Source organism: Muscardinus avellanarius, assembly GCF_963383645.1.
Source record: "Muscardinus avellanarius genome assembly, chromosome: 10".
NCBI lineage: Eukaryota > Metazoa > Chordata > Mammalia > Rodentia > Gliridae > Muscardinus > Muscardinus avellanarius.
This window is the reverse complement of record NC_137796.1, coordinates 64,919,220-64,940,515: the sequence shown is the minus strand read 5'-3', so window position 1 is coordinate 64,940,515 and position 21,296 is coordinate 64,919,220. Positions and strand designations below refer to the sequence as shown.

At 50.4% G+C, this 21,296-nt stretch overlaps 1 protein-coding gene across 2 annotated transcripts; it reads right to left on the bottom strand.

Annotated features, from left to right (window-relative positions):
* Window positions 1–2,677: 2,677 nt before the first annotated feature.
* Window positions 2,678–21,144, bottom strand: PRPF31 (pre-mRNA processing factor 31; the record flags this gene model as incomplete). 2 transcript variants are annotated; one of them, XM_080702967.1, is made up of 13 exons in its annotated part: window positions 2,678–2,803; window positions 4,349–4,447; window positions 4,528–4,656; window positions 5,352–5,424; window positions 5,515–5,642; window positions 9,499–9,588; window positions 11,204–11,361; window positions 14,701–14,870; window positions 15,154–15,260; window positions 16,489–16,586; window positions 17,068–17,151; window positions 20,821–20,881; window positions 20,968–21,144. In XM_080702967.1, 13 exons carry the CDS (start codon window positions 21,142–21,144, stop codon window positions 2,678–2,680), a joined length of 1,500 nt encoding a protein of 499 aa, XP_080559093.1. The 2 variants fall into 2 exon arrangements, with proteins under 2 accessions (XP_080559093.1, XP_080559094.1); XM_080702968.1 differs by having other exon boundaries at window positions 5,515–5,624.
* Between the last annotated feature and the right edge of the window lie 152 nt (window positions 21,145–21,296).

Here is a 21,296-nt window from a genome sequence, read left to right as displayed (position 1 = left end):
CCCCAGGTGGTTTCCATGCTCCTCAGTTTGAGTTCATTTAGATCTTTGATATTCAAGGTGTGGTTTCTAGGGGTAGGGAGTTTATTTAAAGTCTCTGTGGCCTCTGCATGCAGGTGCCTTATGGACTCTTCTCAGGTATCCCCTGGGCCTTTCTACCTCTGAGAAACACTCCCAGACTGTTTTTTTTTTTTTTTTTCAAAACAGGGTCTCACTCAATTACTGAGGCTGGTCTCTAACCTGCAGTCCTCGTCTCAGCCTCCCAAATACTGGAATTGCAAGCATGTACCACCACACCTGGCTCCCCTGGCATTTCTTAAGATGTTGACTCTGATTCGGGACTTCTGATTTTTTTGTGTGTGTGCGCACGCACGTGTGTACATGTGCATGGTGTGTGTGTGTCACTGGGGATTGAACCCAGGGGCATTCTACCTCAGAGCTATACTGCCAGCCCTATTTTATTTCTATTTTGAAATAGGGTCTTGCTAGGTTGATGAGAGTCTCACTACTTGCTGAAGCTGTCCTCGAACCTCTAGTCCTCCGGTCTCAACTTCCCGAGTACTGGGATTACAAGTTTGCTCCACTATACTCGGCTTCAGATTCTGCTCTTCTAACAAGCTCAGGGGTGGTGCTGGTCCAGGAGCCCCAAGGATGCAGAATGGTGGTCCTTGGGCCTTCATGCACATTAGAATCACCTGGGGGAACTTAAACATCCAGACAACCAAGCTCATACCACACCAACTAATTTGTTCTCTCTGGGGCTGGGGACCAGACATCAGTAATTTTTTCTAAGCTTGTTTGAAATACACATTTTGAGTCCCACCTAAGTGAAATGGAATCAAATTTAACAACTCCTCCAGGAAATTTGGAAGCATATCAAATTTTGAGTCACACCTCCATACAAACCCTACCCCACCCACTGCTGGCAGATGTCAGATACAATCAAGGCCAGGGCAAGAAGGGACATTCTGGATAAAGTTATGGACAAAGGACTCTTCTCCAGCAGACCCATAAAAAGATCAGCAAAGGCTGTCACTTTCAAACAGGGCTGACATAAAGGCCCAAGGATAAAATGTGAGAGTCATGAAAACTGGGGGTAATTCCACCCTTAAGAGGAACCTCCTGTTATGCAGACTCTGTAAGGGAGAGAGGCTGAAGTTGAGACAGAGCCCTCGGCTGAGAGCAAGACATACAGAGATAAAAGGTGAAACCCCAGATTGGAATAGAAAGAGTAAGAACTCAAAGATACAACCCTGAAAGCCAGAGAGACCCACCTCTTGAGTAACTAAAAGAAGCCCTGACCTAGCAAGCCAGGTGACCAGGGCTTCCTCCCCAGGACTGCCATAAAATGCTGTTCCAGAGCAGAGTGGATGGAGCCTCCAGCAACTGCTCTTAACATTTGCAGGGGAACCACAGTCTCATGACACCCCCGGGACTGCCCACATTGTTCTTCAGGAATGCATTTCCCCTCACTCTGAGTAAAGGCGCCCTGGCTAAGCCTGTTTACAAGATAGACCAGGACGCAAGTGTAGGTTCCTTTTCACCTGGCTGGAACCTTTTTTTTTCCTTCGCGGTTCTGGGGATGGAACCCAGGGCAGTCTACCTCCAAGCCACACTCCCAGCCCTATTTTTAGTCTTTTTATTCTTCTGAAACGGTCTCACTGAGCTGTGAAGGGCCTCGCTAAGTAGCTGAGGTTGTCCGCAAACCATGATACTCTGGTCTCAGCCTCCAGAGTGCTGGGATTATAAGCGTGCACCACCATGCCAGGCTTTGGAGCCCACTAATCCCACCAGGGCATGGAGCCCACTTGCCTCACCCTTGTTGAGGTTCAATACACCTCCTCCACAAATGTTAAAAAAAAAAAAAAAAAAAAGCCAGGCGTGGTGGCGCACGCTTGTAATCCCTGCGCTTGGGAGGCAGAGACAGGAGGATCGCACAGGTTCGAAGCCAGCCGTGCGCTGGCTTAGGAGACCCTGTTTCCAAATAAAAATGTACAAATAGGTCTGGGAGTGTAGCCTGGAGGTAGAACGGCTTCCAGGAACCCCAGTACCACACACACACACAAAAAAAAAAAAAAAAAAAAAAAAACCAGGACTCAGCTATTGAGCCCCGCTGTGAGCCCAGTGCTGGGCGCTTTCTGTGTATTCTTTCCAGTCCTCCTAGGTGCCCAGAGGAGGGACCAGAACAATTCAGTCTGCCTGTGTCAACACTGGAGCTTTCAGTGGCCATATTTCTGGGGCATCAATACTCTTCTCCAGGGCTTCAGAGACAGACAGAGAAAGCTTTTCTCCTCCTGGGAGCCCAGTACTTCCTCTAAAATCCCATGGCTCTAGCTTCTCCAGGTGTTTGATAAATGATCACTTCCCAAGGACAGATTCTGGTACTGTGCTTTAATTGTACTCTTTCAAAAAAAAAAAAAAAATCTCCTGTCTCAGTTAGTTAAAATAAAAAGGCAAGGGTAATGAAGTCCTTTTCTACCCCTCTGCATGGGCAGCAGCCTTGGTCCTGGGGGAAGCGAGCAGTGCTTCTTCAGTGGCCTTCTTGGAGGCCCTGGCCCTGGGCTGATGGCAGAGTAGGCTCCCTCTACCAGAACCTCTCTCAGCCTGAATCCGATCCTCTCAGAAGGGCTGGGCTTCCGTGTCCCTTCAGTGGGTGGCCATCCTGGGCACACGCCACCCCTCAGGTGGACATGATGCCGCTCTTCTCGCCCTTGACCTTGAGGAACTCGGCCATGCTTGAGAAATACTTCTGGCTGGCCTCAGTCACCTTCTTCTCAGCTGCCTGTGGGTTCACAATCTCCAGACCCTGGGTGGGGGAGAGAGAAGAAATGACAGGGTGGGTGGAGAGGTCAGGCCTCCAACAACAGCCCCCAAGTTAGAGACCCGTGACAGGCTGAGCTCCTCACACTCCTCAGGTGTCAGTGGACAAGAGAACCATTTACCAGTCCCCAGAGTTTCCCTTGACTCAGGAGACTCTGATCCAGGGAGTCTATGGTAAAGAGAGGAAGGTCTGGACATCTGAGTCTTTATCACACTGCCAAAGTGATGATAAAAACACCAACATTTGAAAAAAGCTACTCATGCCTGAGTATCCAGAAGAGGAAACCGAGGCACAAGAGGAAAGTAGCTGGCCCAAAGCCTCAGTGCAAACCACACCACCGCCACTAACAGAGATAATGGCTGGCACCACTCTGAGTGTTTCCAACACAGTGATTCTTTTTTCTTTTTCTTTTTTTTTTTTTGGTACTGGGCATGGAACCCAGAGTCGTTCTACCTCCAAGCTATACCCCCAGCCCTATTTTTTAGTCTTTATTTTGAAACAGGGTCCCATTGAGTTGCAAAGGGCCTCACTAAGTAGCTGAGGCAGGGCACAAACTCAGATCCTCCTGTCCCAGCCTCCTGAATGCTGGGATTACAAGCATGTGCCACCACGCCCAGCCGTGATTCTTTTTTTTTTTTTTTTTTCTTTTTACGGTACTGGGAATGGAACCCAGGGGCATTCTACTCCGAGCTACACCCTCAGTCCTATTTTTTATTCTTTAGTTTTAAAACTGGGTCTCACTGAGTTGCAAAGGGACTCACTAAGTAGCTGAGGCTGGCCGCGAACCATGATCCTCCTGTCTCAGCCTCCCAAATGTTGGGATTATAAGCATGCGCCACCACAGCCATAATTCTTATCTTCGTTTTTTTTTTTTTTTTTTTTTTTGTGGGTCTGGGGATGGAACCCAGCATTTCACCTCCAAACTAAACTCCCTGACCAAGTTTTTATTCTTTATTTGGAAACCAGGTTTCACTGAGTTGCACAGGGCCTCACTAAGTAGCTGAGGTTGTAAACGAACCGCGATCCTCCGGTCTCAGCCTCCCGAATGCTGGGATTACAAGTGTGCGCCACCACGCCCGGCTAATTCTTAACTTTCTTTTTTTTTCTTTTTCTTTTTTTTGGTGGCACAGGGGGTGGAACCCAAAGGCTTTCTACCTCCGGGCTATACTCCCAGACCTATTTTATATTTTATTAGAAACAGGGTCTCACTAAGTTGCTGAGAGCCTCACTAAGTAGCTGAGGCTGGCTTCGAACCTGTGCGATCCTCCTGTCTCAGCCTCCCAAGCGCAGGGATTACAAGCGTGCGCCACCACGCCCGGCTACCCTGTCACTTCTAACCTTTGGCATTTCCTATGTGCCAGGAGCTGCCTGAGCCCTTTATGTGCCTCCCCAGTATGACCTCCACGACAGCCCCATCATGTACCTGTTACAGGTAAAGAGGGTAAGGAGCTTTGCCAGGATCACTGGAGGGCCAGGGAGTGGAGCCGGCCCAGACTGGGCCTCCTGGCTCTGGTGGGGGCTGGGGTGTACCTGGAGTGGGGTGAAAGCCACACTGGATGCGGTCCCCGAGGAGCGGTCACGGATGGTAGACTTCCCGCCATATACCACACTCTGTTTCTGCAGGGTTCGCTGTGGGAGGGAGGGGAAGCTGTGATTAGCGCACCTGGCCTGTGTCTTCTTGCCCCACCGTCGCTTGGCCCAGTCCATACCTGCAGTGTCTTGGAGATCCTGGCTTTGGTGGCCTCATTCACCTGCGTCTGCCGCACGCGCCCACTGCCAGACTTGCCTAGGTGGCCCAGGCTGAAACCCAGGTCTTCCTGGTAGGCATCCTCCTCAATCTGGTGAGGAGAGAAAGGCGTCCTGCACTCAGCCAGCCACCCAAGTGCCCTGCAACCCACTGGAAATGCAGGTGGTCTCCAGTCGGCAGGCTTCACAGGCGCCTGCTCAGCTTAAGTGCCGAGAGTCTTGTGAGACCAACTGTGCTTGATGGAAGGGGGACCTGAGGCCCCGGACCTGACTGCACATGGGCGATGTGGGGACCCTGTGAGAAGCCGGGTCCGGGTGCTGCTCCCTAAGCTGAGAGGAGCGTGGCCATTGCTCCCTTATGTGCATGCTGGTGGTGCTAGGAAATGGGACAGGTTTCACTGCTGGGCTGGCACCTGAGTTGGTTCTTGTGGGACCAGTGGATGATGCTCATTCTAGGGGGGTATGGAGGAGTCATGTGTAGCAGGGCACCTCAATAAGTCAGCTGAGCCTCAGGTCCAGATACCGAGCCTGGGTGGGTAGAAGGCTTGCTGGGAGCCAGGGGACTAGAGGAGGGCAGCCAAGTGTGGGAGATGCAAACGCTGCTTTGGGACTGGGTGAGAAGGAGGGGAGAGAGGCTGGGCTAGGAGAAGGGAGCAGGCTGCAGTGGCCCCAGATCTGACGGGAAAGGAATGCAGCAGGAGACACAGGACTTGGCTGCTCAGCGCCTGAAGGGGTGAGGAAGTGTGGAAAGCCCTGAGGCTCCACAGCTGGTGGGGAGGGGTCTGACCTCTCCGAAGCTCATGCGGTTGGCCTGCTTCCGGATCTCCGTCAGCCCCAGCCGCTCCTTCATCTTGCGGTACCTGGGGGCAGGTGGGTGGAACAGGCACAGGGAGTCAGCTGGGAGAGTGCCAACCTCTTCCCTGCCCCACCCCACCCTGCTGACCCCTCACCTGCGACCCCCTCGCTTCTTCCGCTGCCCATCGAGGGGTGCGGGCAGGGGCTTCACCTGCTTCACAGGTGGTGGCTCCTGCCACTTGTCGAACTTGCGCTCGATCTCATCCTTCAGTTCATAGCCCACCTGGGAAGGGGTCGGGGACAGGCTGTGGCTGCTCACGGGCCGCCCGCCAGGTCTCATCTATCCATCATCCCTCCATCCATCTGAGCAAAGTGCTCTCCCCGACTCTTCCTCCGTGGGCCCCGGAGGATCTCATGGGATCGCAGGGCTTCCAGTCCCCCTTAGGACCTTGTGCCTCTGGAACACAGCCTGGCCTGAGTCCTGCACCCTGTGGACAACTGCCTCTGTAGGAGCCTTCAGATGTGACAGGGACAGGCGGAATCCCTTCACTCCTCCTGCTGCCTCCATTATCCCAGGCCAGCAGACGGCACGCCACACCTCCCCAGTCTGTCCCACAATGCAGACCTTTGCAGACTCTTCCTGCAGAACAGACCCCAGTCAGCTGCCTTCTTGGTGCCTCCACCATGGCCAGAGTGCATAAGGCTGCACACCACCTGCCCCCTGGATACCCCAGGGCCTCTCCCTCCTGGGGCTGACTGGCCATTCCTCTGCTTGGGGCACCCTTATCACAAGCACCCATGCAAGTCACTCCCCTGTCTCACTCAGGTCCCCCTCAGGTCGAGCTTTAAGCTCCTCGAGACATCTTGGCCCCGGGAACTCTTGCCCTCACCACCCCAACTCCCTTCATTACTCTTCGTGTTCACTTAGCACTGCAGGACCTCTCTTACTGCTTGGTCCCCCTGTCCCCAACTAGAATGTAAATGGCATGCAGGCAGGGTGTCTGACTGTATTACTCGTTGCTATATCTCCAGTGTCTGGACCAGTGGTGAGAGAGAAACGAAGGACCTGAATGCTGCCAGGCAGGCACTTGGAAATAACGCACAAGGCAGACCTAAGTCTACCTAGGGAAAGAGAGAAGCTACCTAAATAACCACCCGCTGACAGAGAAGACAGAGTCTGGTGTAGCAAAGAAAATAATGTCCCCTCCAATACACTCCAAGATGTCTGCGTCCTAAACACCAGAACTTGTGACTGTCACCACACATGCAAAGGGTCTTTGTACCCATGTCTAGGGTAATGATTTTGAGGTGAGGTGTGTCTTCTGTTATCACTGTGAGCTCAATGTCACCACAGGGGCCTTAAAACAGAGCCAGGGGAGATGTGCAGGCAGAAGCAGAGAAGAGGAGAAAACGAAGATGCTATGGGGTGGCCTTTGAGAACAGGGAAGGGCTGCCAGACAGGAATACAGACAGCTCTGAGAGCTGACCAGGGCACAAGAACAGACCTTCCCTAGAGCCTGCAGAAGGAAATGGCCTAGCTAGACAACGGACTCTAGCTCAGAAGGACCCATATGAACTTCTTATCTACAAGACTGTAAGATGATAAATCTATGTTTTATTATTTTGATGGTACTGGGGGTGGAACCCAGAGGCTTTCTACCTCCGGGGTATACTCCCATACCTTTTTTTTTTTTTTAATTTGGAAACAGGGTCTCACTAAGTTGCTGAGAGCCTCACTAAGTAGCCGAGGCTGGCTTCGAACCCGTGCGATCCTCCTGTCTCAGCCTCCCAAGCGTGGGGATTACAATTGTGAGCTACCACACCCGGCTAAATCTATGTTTTATTTTTTGTCTTCTTTTTTTCTCTTTTGTGGTGCTGGGGATGGAACCCAGGAACAGTTTACCTCCATTCTACACTACCAACCCTTTTTTATTATTTTATTTTGAAACAAGGTCTCACTAAGTTGCTGAGAGCCTCGCTAAGTTGCTGAAGTTGGTTTTGAACCTGTGATCCTCCAGTCTCAGCCTTCCAAGTATTGGGATCACAGGTGTGCATCACCAGACCCAGCAAACCTGTTTTTGTTGTTTGTGGTACTGTGAATTGAACCCAAGGGCATTCTACCCAAGCTATACTCCAGCTTTATTTATTTATTTATTTATTTATTTATTTATTTATTTATTTATTGTGTACTGAGGATAGAACCCATTGGGGCATTCTACCTCCAAGCTACACCCCCCAAATCTATTTCTTATCCTTTTTTTTTTTGCAGTACTGAGGATGGAACCCAGGGGCATTCTACCTCTGAGCTACACCACCACACCAGCCCTATTATTTTGAAACAAGGTCTAAGTTGCAGAGGGCCTAAGTAGATGAGGCTATCCGTGAACCTCTGATCCACCTGACTCAGCCTCCCAAGTACTGAGATTACAAGTGTAATTTATTGCGGTACTTGGCCAGGCGTGGTGGCGCACGCTTGTAATCCCTGCTCTTAGGAGGCTGAGACAGGAGGATTGCACAGGTTCGAAGCCAGCCTCAGCTACTGAGTGAGGCTCTCAGCAACTTAGTGAGACCCTGTTTCCAAATAAAATATAAAAAGTAGGTCTGGGAGTATAGCCCAAAGGTAGAAAGCCTCTGGGTTCCACCCCCAGTACCACCAAAAAAATAAAAAAATAAAAATAAAATATTTTTGTGGTACTGGGGATGGAACCCAGGGGCACTCTACTACTTTTTTTTTCCCCCCGGCTGGCATTCTACTTCTGAGCTGCACCCCCAGCCCTATTTTTTATTTTTTTATTTTTTGCAGTACTGAGGATAGAACCCAGGGACATTCTACTTCCGAGGTACACCCCAACCCTAGTTTTTATTCTTTACCTTTTTTAAATAAATTTTTTGGGAGTACTGGGGATGGAACCAAGGGGCATTCTATTTCTGAGCTACATCCCTAGCCCTATTTTTTTTTAACTCTTTACTTTGAAACAGTGTCTCACTGAGTTGCAGAGGGCCTAAGTAGTAGCTGAGGCTGTCCCTGAACTGTGATCCTCTTGTCTCAGCCTCCCAAATCCTGGGATTACAAGCATGCACCATCATGTCTGGCTTTTTACCATTTTTTTGGTTTATTTATTTATTTACTTATTTATTTTTGTGGTGCCAGGGATAGAACCCAGGGACATTCTACCTCTGATCTACACCCCCAGTTCGATTTCTTATTTTTTATTTTGAAACAGGGTCTGAGCTGCAAAGGGCCTCACTAAATAGGAGAGGCTGGCCATGAATCTGCAATCCTCCTGTTTCAGCCACCCAAGTACTAGGATTATAAGTGTGCACCACCACACCTGGTTTGTTTGTTTGTTTGTTTGTTTATTTTGCGGATCTGGGGATGGAACCCAGGGGCATTTGACCTCCAAGCTACACCCCCTGCCCTATTTTTTTTTTTTATCCTTTATTTTGAAACCGGGTCTCACTGTGTTACAGAGAGCCTCACTAAGTTGCTGAGGCTGTCCGTGAACCGCGATTCTCCGGTCTCAGCCTCCCAAATGCTGGGATTACAAGCGCACGCCACCAGGCCCGGGTATTTTTTATTTTTGAAACAGGGTCTCACTAAATTGCTGAGGCTGGTCTCGAACCTGTGATCCTCCTTTCTCAGCCTCTCAAGTACTGAGATTACAGGTATGTGCTACCATGCTCAGCCTCCCAAGTACTGAGATTACAGGTATGTGCTACCATGCTCAGCTAAAACCTGTGGGGTTTTTTGTTTTGGTGGTACTGGGGTTCCTGGAAACCCTTCTACCTCCGGTTATACTCCCAGACCTATTTTTATACTTTTTAAAATTTTTATTTGGAAACAGGGTCTCTTAAGCCAGCGTGGCTGGCTTTGAAACTGCGTGATCCTTCTGCCTCTGCCTCCCAAGCATGGGGATTACAAGTGTGTGCCACCACACCCAGCTATCAACCTGTGTTTTAAGCCACTGAATGGGTGCTGATTTGTTACAGCAGCTCTAGGAAGCTAGCACACAGGGAGAGGGAGTACCTGGTCTCAGTGAGGGCTGCAGACAGACACCCCACCTGCCCCGTGACACCAGTGCTCACTGGCAGTGCGTCCCTGGTGATGGTCCCCTGGACAGATGCCCTGCTGCCCTCACCTTCCCCTCCGTGCTCTCGTGGAAGCTGTCCACACGGGCTGCCAGCGTGCACTTGGCGGCCACTAGCCGTGCTGCTTTCCGCCGGAGATCCTGGAACAATGGAACGGGGTGGGGGCAGAATCTGTGTAAGCCAGGCAGCCAGACAGGAGATGACCACAGTAGCAGCAGCTACCTCTCCTCAAGGGCCGCTTTATTCTGGGTCCCAGGAAGCGGAGCCCCACACCTGTGGCTCAAGTGCTCCTGGCACCCTCTTGAGAGGTACACTCTTATCCCCCCAGGTCACAGCAAGGCCGAGGACGAGGCTGGAAATGGAGCCACCTGCCCAGGATGTCAGGGCTGACAGGCAGCAGAGCCAGGTCAGATGATGAGCCACATGACCTGGGGACACTGGCATGAAGGCCACCAGGAGGCCCGTAGGGCTGCGCAGTCTAGATGCGGGGCTGTGCTCAGTACAGCCCAGGGACCATCTCATCAAGACTCAAACCCAAGCTTGCTACGATCACCCTTCCTGCTCTCTTGATGTGGGCCAAGGCTTCTGGCCATGGGGTCAGGGAAACAGAATTGGTTAGTAATGGAGCCAGGACTGTCTGCAAACCATGATCCTCCTGTCTCAGCCTCCCAAATGCTGGGATTACAAGAGTGTGCCACCACGACTGGCAAATACTGTCATCTTTATGAGGATTCAAAGAGACATTCAACGAAGCCACTACTGTCTCAACTGCTGCCTGTCAGCCCTTACTGTTGTCACTACAAAGAACTCTTACAACACACTATCATCAACACTTTCTTTTAACCCACTCTTGAAAACCACAAGGTCATTTAAGAAGGCAAGTTAGTTGTACCACAAGTGGTACAATTCAATAATAAAAACAAAGTATGTGTTGAATAGGACTTTTAGCCTATCCCATCTGTGGCTCACTGAAAGTCATGTTTCAGTGTCACTAGAGGGAGGTGGCTCTTCCTTGCTCCAGACCAAGATGGTGCACAGAAATCTCATAGCCACAAGACTCAGGTGCAGCCTTTGCCCTGGGCTCCGGGAGCTGACCTCTGTTGGCCTGGGGCCTTGGGCTGGGCAGATGGCTATGAAGTGGTACCCCATACATATAAGGTTGGCCTTGCAGGAAAGGCTCCCACGCGACTTAGGGTGGGGGTTTGAATACAGGACACCAGTAAGCCTGGAGTTGGAGATCAGTCACGTGGACAACCTGGTGGTATCTACACACGTGATCTCCAAAGAGGCCCTGACACTGAGGCTTGGAGGAACTTCCTGTTGGCGAGACTGTGCTACTGTCATGCATTGGTGCTGGGAGGTCCCACATCCTCACTCCACAGAGGACGGTGGGCAAGGGGGGACAAGCCATTGGATGCCCAGAGGCACCACTTTCTCCTGGCCCAGGCCTGCTGCACACCTCTGCTTGGTTGATGTTAATCTGTGCCTACCTCTGAATAAACCATAATGGTGAGAGCACTCTGTGAATCCTGCAAGTCCTTCCAGTGATTTATCAAACCTGAGGGATCTTGGGGGACTCCTGACTCATAGGCTAATCTCACGTGGCTCACTTTGTAAGTGTAAGTTCTCTGAACATGTGGGTCCTCATCGCAGCCTCGCAAGGCAGACACCGTTCTCTCCATTCTATGGAGGGTGAAACTGAGCTTACCCGACAGCTAAGTAGTGCTCCCAGGGGTGACGACGTGGGGGGCTTACCGGGGGCAGGGACTGCACGATGTCACTGTGGTAGATGTAGCCAGTGTGGGGCAGCACGGAGGTAGACGAGAAGCCAGAGAGCGTCTTGCGCTGGGCGCCAAGCAGCATGATGTTGCAGGCAGGCATCTTGGAGAGGTTCGTCAGCCCACCGGCCACACCTGCAGCGGGGGATGCAGAGGTCAGAGGAGACTTGGGGTTTGGGTCTCGCCGCATGCTATGTCCTTTACGTGAGGTTCTGGTTGGATCTGTATAGTGGTCCTGCCCGAAAGGGCTGATGTTTCTCATTTACAGAGGAGGCAACTTGTCTGAGGGTGCACAGCAAAGAAGTGGCCCAACACAAAACTGGCCCCAAAGTCCATGCAAAGCCACAGTGCCCTACCCTGAGGATCGTGTTTGTGTCTTGGAACAGTTTCATCACACCAGGAGCTCCCTGATGCTTATGTTTGTTTCACCTTGGTTTCCACTGAGGCTGTCTGGGCGGAGTGGGGAGCAACCACAGGTGTACATTTCATCACTGGTGGTACTGGGAATTGAATCCAGGGGCATGCTACCTCTGAGCTACACCCCCAGCTCTATTTTTTATTCCTTATTTTTATTATTTATTTATTATTTGTGTGTGTGTGTGTATGTGTGTGTGTGTGGTATTAGGGATAGAACCCTTCTACCTCTGGGCTATACTCACAGACCTATTTTATATTTTTATTTGGAAACAGGGTCTCTTAAGCCAGCGAGGCTGGCTTCAAACCTGCGCGATCCTCCTGTCTCCCCAAGCGTGGGGATTATAAGCGTGCGCCACCACACCCGGCTTTTATTCTTTATTTTGAAACAGGATCTCATTAAGTTGCAGAGGGCCTCACTAAGTAGCTGAGGCTGGCTGAGAACCTGTGATCCTCCTGTCTCAGCCTTCCAAGTACTAGGATCACAAGCATGCACCACCACACCTGGCTCAGCCCTTTTTATTTTGAGACGGGGTCTTGCTAAGTTGCCCAGACTGGCCTTGAATCCACAATCCTTCTTCTTTCTATTTTTTTTTTTTTTTTTTTTTTGGTGGTACTGGGGTTCCTGGAAACCCTTCTACCTCCAGGCTACACTCCCAGACCTATTTTATATTTTTCTTTATTTGGAAACAGGGTCTCTTAAGCCAGCGAGGCTGGCTTTGAACCTGTGCGATCCTCCTGTCTCCGCCTCCCAAGCATGGGGGTTACAAGTGTGCGCCACCACGCCCAGCTGAACCCACAATCCTTCTGTCTCAGCCTCCTGAGTAGTTGGGATTATAGGTGAGTGCTGGCATGCCCGGCCACACAAGGTTTTTGTTTTTGTTTTTTGGTGGTACTGGGAATCGAACCCAGGAGTATTCTACCTCTGAGCTACACCCCTATACCAATTTTATTTTTATTTTGAAACAGGGCCTCACTATGTTTCTGAGGCTGGCCTTAACTCTGTGATCCTCCTACTCAACCTCCCAAGTTCTGGGAGTACAGGCATGTGCCACCATGTCTGGCTCGTATGAGGTGTTTTTAATGATTAGGTATGCTGTCTCATTATCAAGTGAATCCTTAAAGCAAACCTCCAGTCTAGGCACCATAAGCCCCATGGGAGGGAGAGTGACCACCATAGCTGTTCACATCTTAGTCCCCACAACCTGGGAATATGAAGCTTAATTGCCAAAGGGACTTTTCAGAGGAGATCAGGTTAAGGACTTCAAGATGGGGAGACTATCCTGGATTATCTGAGTAGACTTAATGCAATGACAAAGTCCTTAAAAGTGGAAGAGGGAGGAAGGCAGGAGGGTCAGCATCGGTGATGTGAGAGGGGACCTCAAAGATGAAGGGCTGGCCATAGGCTAAAAAAATCCAGGCACCTCTGGAGGCTGGGAAAGATACAGAAGCTCTATCAGGGACCAGAGCCAACCAACACCTGGGTTTTTTTTTTTTTTTTTTTGGTGGTACTGGGGGTGGAACCCAGAGCTCTTCTACAACCAACACCTGGGTTTTTTTTTTTTTTTTTTGGTGGTACTGGGGGTGGAACCCAGAGCTCTTCTACCTCTGGGCTATACTCCCAGACCCATTTTATATTTTTATTTGGAAACAGGGTCTCACTAAGTTGCTGAGAGCCTCACTAAGGAGCTAAGGCTGGCTTCGAACCTATGCAATCCTCCTGTCTCAGCCTCCCAAGTGCGGGGATTACAAGCGTGCGCCACCATGCGCGGCTTAACACCTGGGTTTTAGTCCAGTGAGACTCATGTTAAAGAAAGGAGGATAATAAATTGTGCTAAGCATGTAGTAATTTGTCATAGTAGCAAAATCATACTGATACTCTTGTCAATCACCAGTAGGGAAAGAGGCACGCAGTCATTTGACCAAAGATGTGAAGTGGAGCCGGGATCTACACCCATGTATCCTTCCCTGAATCCACCTCTTCTTTCCATACTGCAACTCAGTACTCACTCCCCTCCAGAAGACTGCTGTCAGGGATGAACTATGTCCCTACAAAATGCTCATGTTGAAGTCCCTGGCGTGCCTCAGATTGTGACTGTGTGTGGACATAGAGTACTTGAGAAAATAAGGTAAAATGTGGCCGTATGGGCCTCAATTTAAACTGATTGGGTCCAGCCAGGCGTGGTGGCACATGCTTGTAATCCCTGCGCTTGGGAGGCTGAGACAGGAGGATCGCATGGGTTCGAAGCCAGCCTCAGCTACTTAGTGAGGCTCTCAGCAACTTAGTGAGACCCTGTTTCCAAATAAAATATAAAAAAGGTCTGGGAGTATAGCCCGGAGGTAGAAAGTCTCTGGGTTCTACCCCCAGTACCACCAAAAAATAAATAAATAAATAAACAAACTGATTGGGTCCTTACAAGAAGAAATTATGACACAGACAAGCACTGAGGAACAGCCACAAGAAGACACAGGGAGCAGTAACTGACCGCAAGCCAACGAGAGAGGCCTCAAAAGACACCGAACCTGGTGACGCCTGCTCTGATCGCTGGTCCCCCAAACCGTGGGACAATGAACCTCTGTGGTGTGAACTGCGTGGCCTATGATACTGAAAGGGCGATCCCTGGGAATCTCTCTTGGTCAGAGGGAAGGGGAGGCGCAGAAAACACTAGGGGTTCCTGGTAAAGAGGAACCTAGCACACAGCCAGGATTAGTGTCCCATCCATTGGAGAAAAATGAGGCTCAAAGAACCTATTTTACTCCCAGGGCAGGGCTGGCAGTACCTGAATCTAAGTACCACCTTTCCACCATGCAGGCTGTCACCTTTAAAGCTTGTCTGGCCCAGCTCTGCTGAAGCCTCTGGGGCTGATGTGGGCTCAGGGTGTTCACACTTCTTCTGTGTCTATGCTAAGTTGGGTGATCTCTGTGGCCTTCAGGAGAGACGATACAAGGAGAGCCAGGGAGACAGGGCACTGGAGCCCCTGGGACCAGACCTTACTATCTGTCCAAGGCCACACAACTCATCAACAAACTCAGCCTGTGGAACCCAGCCCAGGACCTCACCCATGATCTTGGCAGCTGTGGACGCTCCGATGATGATGGATAGGTTGGGTGCGATAAAGGACATCCGGGACTCCACGTATTCATAGATGCGGTGCTTGGAGGCGTTCAGCTCCAGCGCCATGTCGCAGGCCTCCTCCAGCCGCTCCAGCTCCTCCTCTGACAGCTGCTGTCTGCAGGGGGACATATCCCAGCCCTGCTGGGTACCCCATCCGACTGTGTCTGGCTCCTGTCTTATCAGGGGTGTGTGTGTGTGTGTGTGTGTGTGTGTGTGTGTGTGTGTGTTGGGGGGGCACCTGTGTGTAACTGGAGCAATTCCAAGTCCCACCAGCTCAGAAGCCCAGGGTTGCTAGGAATCCGTTCTCGGTCAGCACCACCCTGGCCAGCCTGGGGCCCTTGTCCTGCCCTTTCTGGTGCACGTTGTTAGTGGAACCTGAGGTAGGCAGGCATACGTACCCCTGGGTGGTTGAAGCGGTGACGCTGACCACCATGATAGTGGCATTGGTCAGTATCTGCTGCAGGTTCTCGTTGTTCTTACACTTGTCCAGGCTGTTGCCCAGCTCCTGGGGTGGGAAGGGGAAGAAGTGGGATCCTGGGAACTCAGGAAGAAACTAGAAACTCTACTTGCTCAGTACTCACTTGGGTCTCTCCTTAGGGACACTGGGAAAGTTGGGGTTTGCATGCTGGGGACAGCTTCTCCTCCTACCAGTTCCCAAAGCCTCAGCTCTGGCTGCCTCAGAAACAGACCTGAGCAGAGTGGTCATCCAGGGAAGAGCTGCAGCCCTGAGCGAGCCCACGAGTCCACACCAACTCAGAACACAGAGCTGAGGGAAGGGACTGCCTCTGCCACCATTCCAGTCATTTCCTGGACACAGGTGGGGGCCGCTTCCCCACCCCCACACACACCTGCTCCAGCCTCTCTTTAAGCCTCTCAGCTCTCCCACAAGATCCAAACCCTTATAGGTCTGATGTGGCTGCCCTTTCCAATCTCACCTTTTTGTCCCTCGACACTTCCTCCTGCCTTGTTCCCAATTAGGGTCTTTGTAATTTTATGATCGTGTCCTCTTTTTTTTTTTCTCATTACGGGGGATTGAACCCTAAGGCATTCTACCTCTGAACTACACCCAGCCTCCCCTTTTTTTGTGATACTGAGGTGGAACCCAGGGGCTTTCTACCTCTGGGCTATACTCCCAGACCTATTTTATACTTTATTTGGAAACAGGGTCTCACTAAGTTGTTGAGAGCCTCACTCAGTAGCTGAGGCTGGCTTCGAACCTGTGCGATCCTTCTGTCTCAGCCTCCCAAGCACGGGGATTACAAGCGTGCGGCACCACGCCCAGCTTTTTTATTTTGAAACTGAGTCTAAGTTGCAGAGGGCCCCACTAAGTTGCTGAGGCTGACTATGAACCTGCGATCCTCCTGTGTCAGCCTCCCAAGTGCTGGGATTACAGGCATGCGCCAACACACCCGGGTTCCTCTGAATATTTGCATAGCTGCCCCCATGTCAGCCTTCAGCTCTTAACCCAGATGCTACCTGCTCTGACCACAGCTGGAGAAGCATGGGTCAGGCCAGTGGGGACCTGCTCAGGAGACCAGGGGGAGCAGAAGGCATAGGCATAGGGGGCCTTTCCAGGTTCCATCTCTCTCCTTTGGAGATGGCAACAGGTAAGCCTCAGTTCACACCTCTCCACCACTTCCAGAACACAAGGCTTCTTGGACTAAGTGTCCGAGAGCGGGTCTTGCCCTCCCTTCACACAAATGGTCTATCTTTTCCTGGTCCTCTCCACTCACCTTGACTGTGCGGATGTAATCCAGTGCATTGGGGACCAACGACTCGAGTTCAGGGAATCTCTTCGAATATTTATCACGGATGAACTTATGAATGATGTCTAAGGTAGACAAGGAGGGGAGAGCAGGTGTTCATTGAAGGGTGGCAGGCTCTTCTGGTTGTCCCTAACTTCCACTGCCCCCTCTTACTTTATTAACCAAACCCCTGATTTGTATTTTGCTACATGCATACCCAAAAAAAAGGGCTACATTTCCTGGCAGCCTTTAATGCTAGGTGGGGATGGGGAAGTGAGGGCTGGAGGTGGTGTGTCAACTTATACCATGAAACTGCCAGCAGACCAACAAGACAGAAAGAACCTAGACCCCAGGGAGAGTGACACCAGGTCTAGTCTGTTCACACTTTCATACGATAGAACACACTTCTTTCTCAGGCAAGGCACTCTGTTACAGCAGCTGAACCTCGATTTGCACTAATACAAGGGCTTGGGTGAAGCCCCCTAGGAACGCAGGGGAAGCGGCCCGGGTCCCTGCCTGTCCCTCCCTTGGGACAGGGCTGTCCTCGCTGCTATTGCGGGCACTCACTCAGCTCATTCTCAATCTCCACGGTCAGGTTGTTGGCGTCCACGATGACACGGTACTCGGGTGCCGCCTCCACTGGTCCCATTACTGTGAGGGTGAGAAGACGCCTGAAGGGGGTGTGCATCTAAACTGACCCCTTCCCAGGTCACAGACTGGGGAGACAGGTACAGGGCTGGAGGGACGCAGGCAGAAGGGGCTGAAGTGCACACTGGACAGTGGGCTTATGTGTTCGTAAGCATCCCCTGGGCCCACGTCCAGGCCTCCAATCTCTTTCCCTCCAAGCCAATCTAAACTTGACCCCATCTTGCCCCAAAACTAAACTCTTTTATGGCTCCCTACCACCCCGAGGCTAATGATCATATTCCCCAGACTGAAACTGCAGGCCTCCCACACGCCTGGAAGCCTGGCCCGGACAAGTGCCATGTGCTTCCCCAGGCTGCACCCGAGGGGCTCAGAGGACTGGAGTTACTCAGCTGCTATCCGCTGGCTCACCAGCTCTGAGGACTGGCCTCTCCACCGTCCTACCCAGCCTCCCAGCTCGCATCGTCATTTTTTTTTTCTCCTTGAGGCACTGGAGATGAAACCCAGTGGCATTCTACTCCAAGTTCCACTCCCAGCCCTATTATTATTATTATTATTATTTTTATTTTTATTTTTTTTGCGGGTCTGGGGATGGAACCCAGGGGCATTCGACCTCCGAGCCACACCCCCTAGCCGATTTTTTATTCTATATTTTGAAACCGGGTCTCACTGAGTTGCAAAGGACCTCACTAAGTAGCTGAGGATAGCCTCGAACCGTGATCCACCTTTCTCGGCCTCTCAAATGTTGGGATTACAAGCGTGTGCCACCACGCCTCTGTCTTTTTCACACCAGGCACAAAGGCCTGATTACAGCACCCTGAGCATCCAGACTGGACTCTCCTCCTGGACTTCACGTGTGCTGTTACCTCTCTCTTGAATCTCCCTTCCACATATTGGTTTCTAGAAACCCTTCTGTGCATTAATGACAATAAGATGGTATTGAAGATAGTGATGACTGTATGGGCAGTAGTCAGGGAAGCTGGCACATACAGGACTTATATGGCATTGTTCTAAATGTCATATAGGCGCCAATTTATTTTACCCACAACCACCAGGGAGGTAGGCATTAAAGCAGACCAATCTGCCCAAAAGCAATGGAGGGCACTTCCTTATGTCTCAGAGCCAGCAGACAGCAGAGCTGAGATCCGACTATGGGTAGGGTGGCTTCAGGGTCTGTGTTCCTAACCCTGGTGCTCAAATGCCTCTTTAAGTCCTTAAGCCTCAGGTGATGGCAGAGAGTCTTCATTGCTCTCTTGGGAGGGTCAGATGTCTCCTCTGCTAGACACGGATTGCCACCTGGTTTGGGATGTTCTGTATCCACTTTCCCCACCAGACACTGGGTCTGAGAATGTCTGACTCCATCCCTGAACTTGGCCAGACATCAGGAAATTGTTGCTCCATGGCCCTCTGGATTAGGAAGCTTCTTGTACTGGTAGGAACTGGCATCTTCCTGAGCCTCCCTAGCTCTCCTGATGCCTGGGGCTCCGAGCACACACGACATACTCTTTCCCTGGGCCCCCTTCTTCCCCTCTTTTGCTTGGCATGTATACACATACTCCAGAACCCACTTTAGTATCATTTCTTCCCTCACTCCTAGGACAGGCCAACCAGTCCCTCCTGTGGCTCTGGAGTGTCCTGGACTTGGCATCACCCATCAATAACCGCCGGGGACTTGGCCTGACTCCTCCCCAAGACCCTAGACTTCTTTTTGGCAGAACTTGGAACTGAACCCAGGGGTATTCTACTTCCTAGCTATACCCCAGCTCTATTTTTTATTCTTTATTTGGAAACAGGGCTTCACTAAGTTTAGGAGAGCCTCACTAAGTTGCTGAGATTACAAGCATGCACCATCATGCCTGGTAACCCTGGACATTTTTTTTTTTTGGTGGTACTGGGGGTAGAACCCAGAGGCTTTCTACCTCCAGGCTATACTCCCAGACCTATTTTATATTTTATTTGGAAACAGGGTCTCACTAAGTTGCTGAGAGCCTCACTCAGTAGCTGAGGCTGGCTTCGAACCTATGCGATCCTCCTGTCTCTGCCTCCCAAGCGTGGGGATTACAAGCCTGCGCCACCACGCCTGGCTACCCTGGACATTTTTAAAGCAGAGACCTGGGCTGACTCAAATGGTACCCAGGAAAGTATTAAAGAACAGGAGTCTCCCTGCAACTCTACACTCGGATGATATCACTCCTATGCCCAGTACTCTCCCAGGACTTCTCCCTATGAATTAATTCCACTTGAGTTCCCCATCCTGACCAGAAAAAGGGGAGTGGTAACAGGACTGCACTCTTTTTTTCTGTGGTACTAGGAATTAAACCCAAGGGTATTTACCCCAAGCTATATTCCCAAACCCAACCTGGTTTTTTATTTATCTCTCTCTCTCTCTCTCTTTTTCTTTCTTTGTGGTATTAGAAGTGGAACTCAGGGGCTTTTCTATCTCTGGGCTATACTCGCAGACCTATTTTTATAATTTTATTTGGAAACAGGGTCTCACTAAGTTGTTGAGAGCCTCACTAAATAGCTGAGGCTGGCTTTGAACCTGTGTGATCCTCCTGCCTCAGCCTCCCAAGTGCTGGGATTATAAGTGCGAGCCACCATGCCTGGATTTATTTTTCATTTTTGAAACAGGGCCTCAACAAGTTGCTGAGGCTGTCCTTAAACCTGTGCTCATCCTGTCTCAGCCTCTCAAGTACTGGGATTACAGGCATATGACACCATGCTCAGCTAGGACTGCCTTTCACGAGGTAGTCTGAGTCTTAGAGAGCTGACCAAAATCTAGAAGTAAGAAAAGGTTTTAGATACCTTAACAATTGTGTTTCATGTTTATGGTTGCTTTGTATTTGCCAAGCAGTAACAGTTTTCCATTCACAGTAGTGATAAACTTAATTCTTAGGTATACAGTAATGTCCAGTTGTTTTATAAAGAAAATGCTAAGTAAATAGTAGAACGTATAGTTTCCAAAGTGGCAAAAACCCTGTATATGCCTGTAATTCTAGTACTCTGAAGGCTGAGACAGAAGGATTGCACGCAGAGAGGCAGGCGTGGTGGTATAAGCCTCTAATCTCAGTACTTGGGAGGCTGAGACAGGAGGATCTCAGGTTCAAGAACATCCTCAGTAAGTAGTCAGCAACTACTGAGACTCTCAGCAACCTAGCGAGATCCTATTTCAAAATAAAAACAAATAGGGCTGGGGGTGTAGCTTGAAGGCTGAATGAATGCCCCTGGGTTCAATCCCCAGAACCACACACACACACAAAAGAGAAGGATCGCAGATTCAAGGTTAGTCTCAGCAATTTGGAGAGATGGTGTTTCAAAATAAAAAACAGAAAGGGGGGGTATATGTCGAAGGTAAAATGCCCCTGGGTTTAATCCCCAATATCAAAACAGGAAAAAAAAAAAACTATAGCTGGTCATGTTAATCACTGAAGTTTGGGGGAACCCTGGTACATGTCCTATCACAATTAGTAAGTGTTCAGCACCAAGTAATGAAATGTCAGCCTCATAATGCAATATATTTTTTAGGGGAGAAGCAGACTGAGGTGGGGTGGCAAAAAAGAAGAAAGCTCTGGAAAAGGCCAAGGAGGAGATTCACTAAATTTATGAAGCAACAGAAAGAAAAAGTTGCGGAGCTCAGCGGATAAATAAACAAGAGAAGTGAGGGTGAGGAAGTACCTTCTGAAGCTTTGGCTTGCTTGCTGATATACTCCTCAATCTTCATCATGATCTCGGCAAACTAAAAGGAGAGTAGAGTCAGAACTCTACTGCCCCTACTGCCCCCTGCTGGGAGTTACTGTTTATACACAACAGCACCCTTCTCACCATCTTGCTGTCCCATAGCTTGGCAATGCTCTTGACTGAATCCCCAGAAAGATCCAGCTGCGTTTCCTCCTGTACATCTTCAATCGCCGGTTCTTCTTCTTCTTCTCCATAGCTTCCTCCTTCCTCCTCTTCTGCTGCCTCCTCAAGATCAGCCAAGAGCTCGTCTGCCAGAGACATCCCAAGGCCTATGGGAGAACAACAATGCACTCTGACAAGAGTCCCTCTTTATTACCAGAAGGAGGTCCTCCCCTGGAAGGCTCTGGTCCTTCTTTATCAACCCCTGCATGCCAGGTTCCATAAGGACAAGTGCTTTCACTTGATCTGTTCAC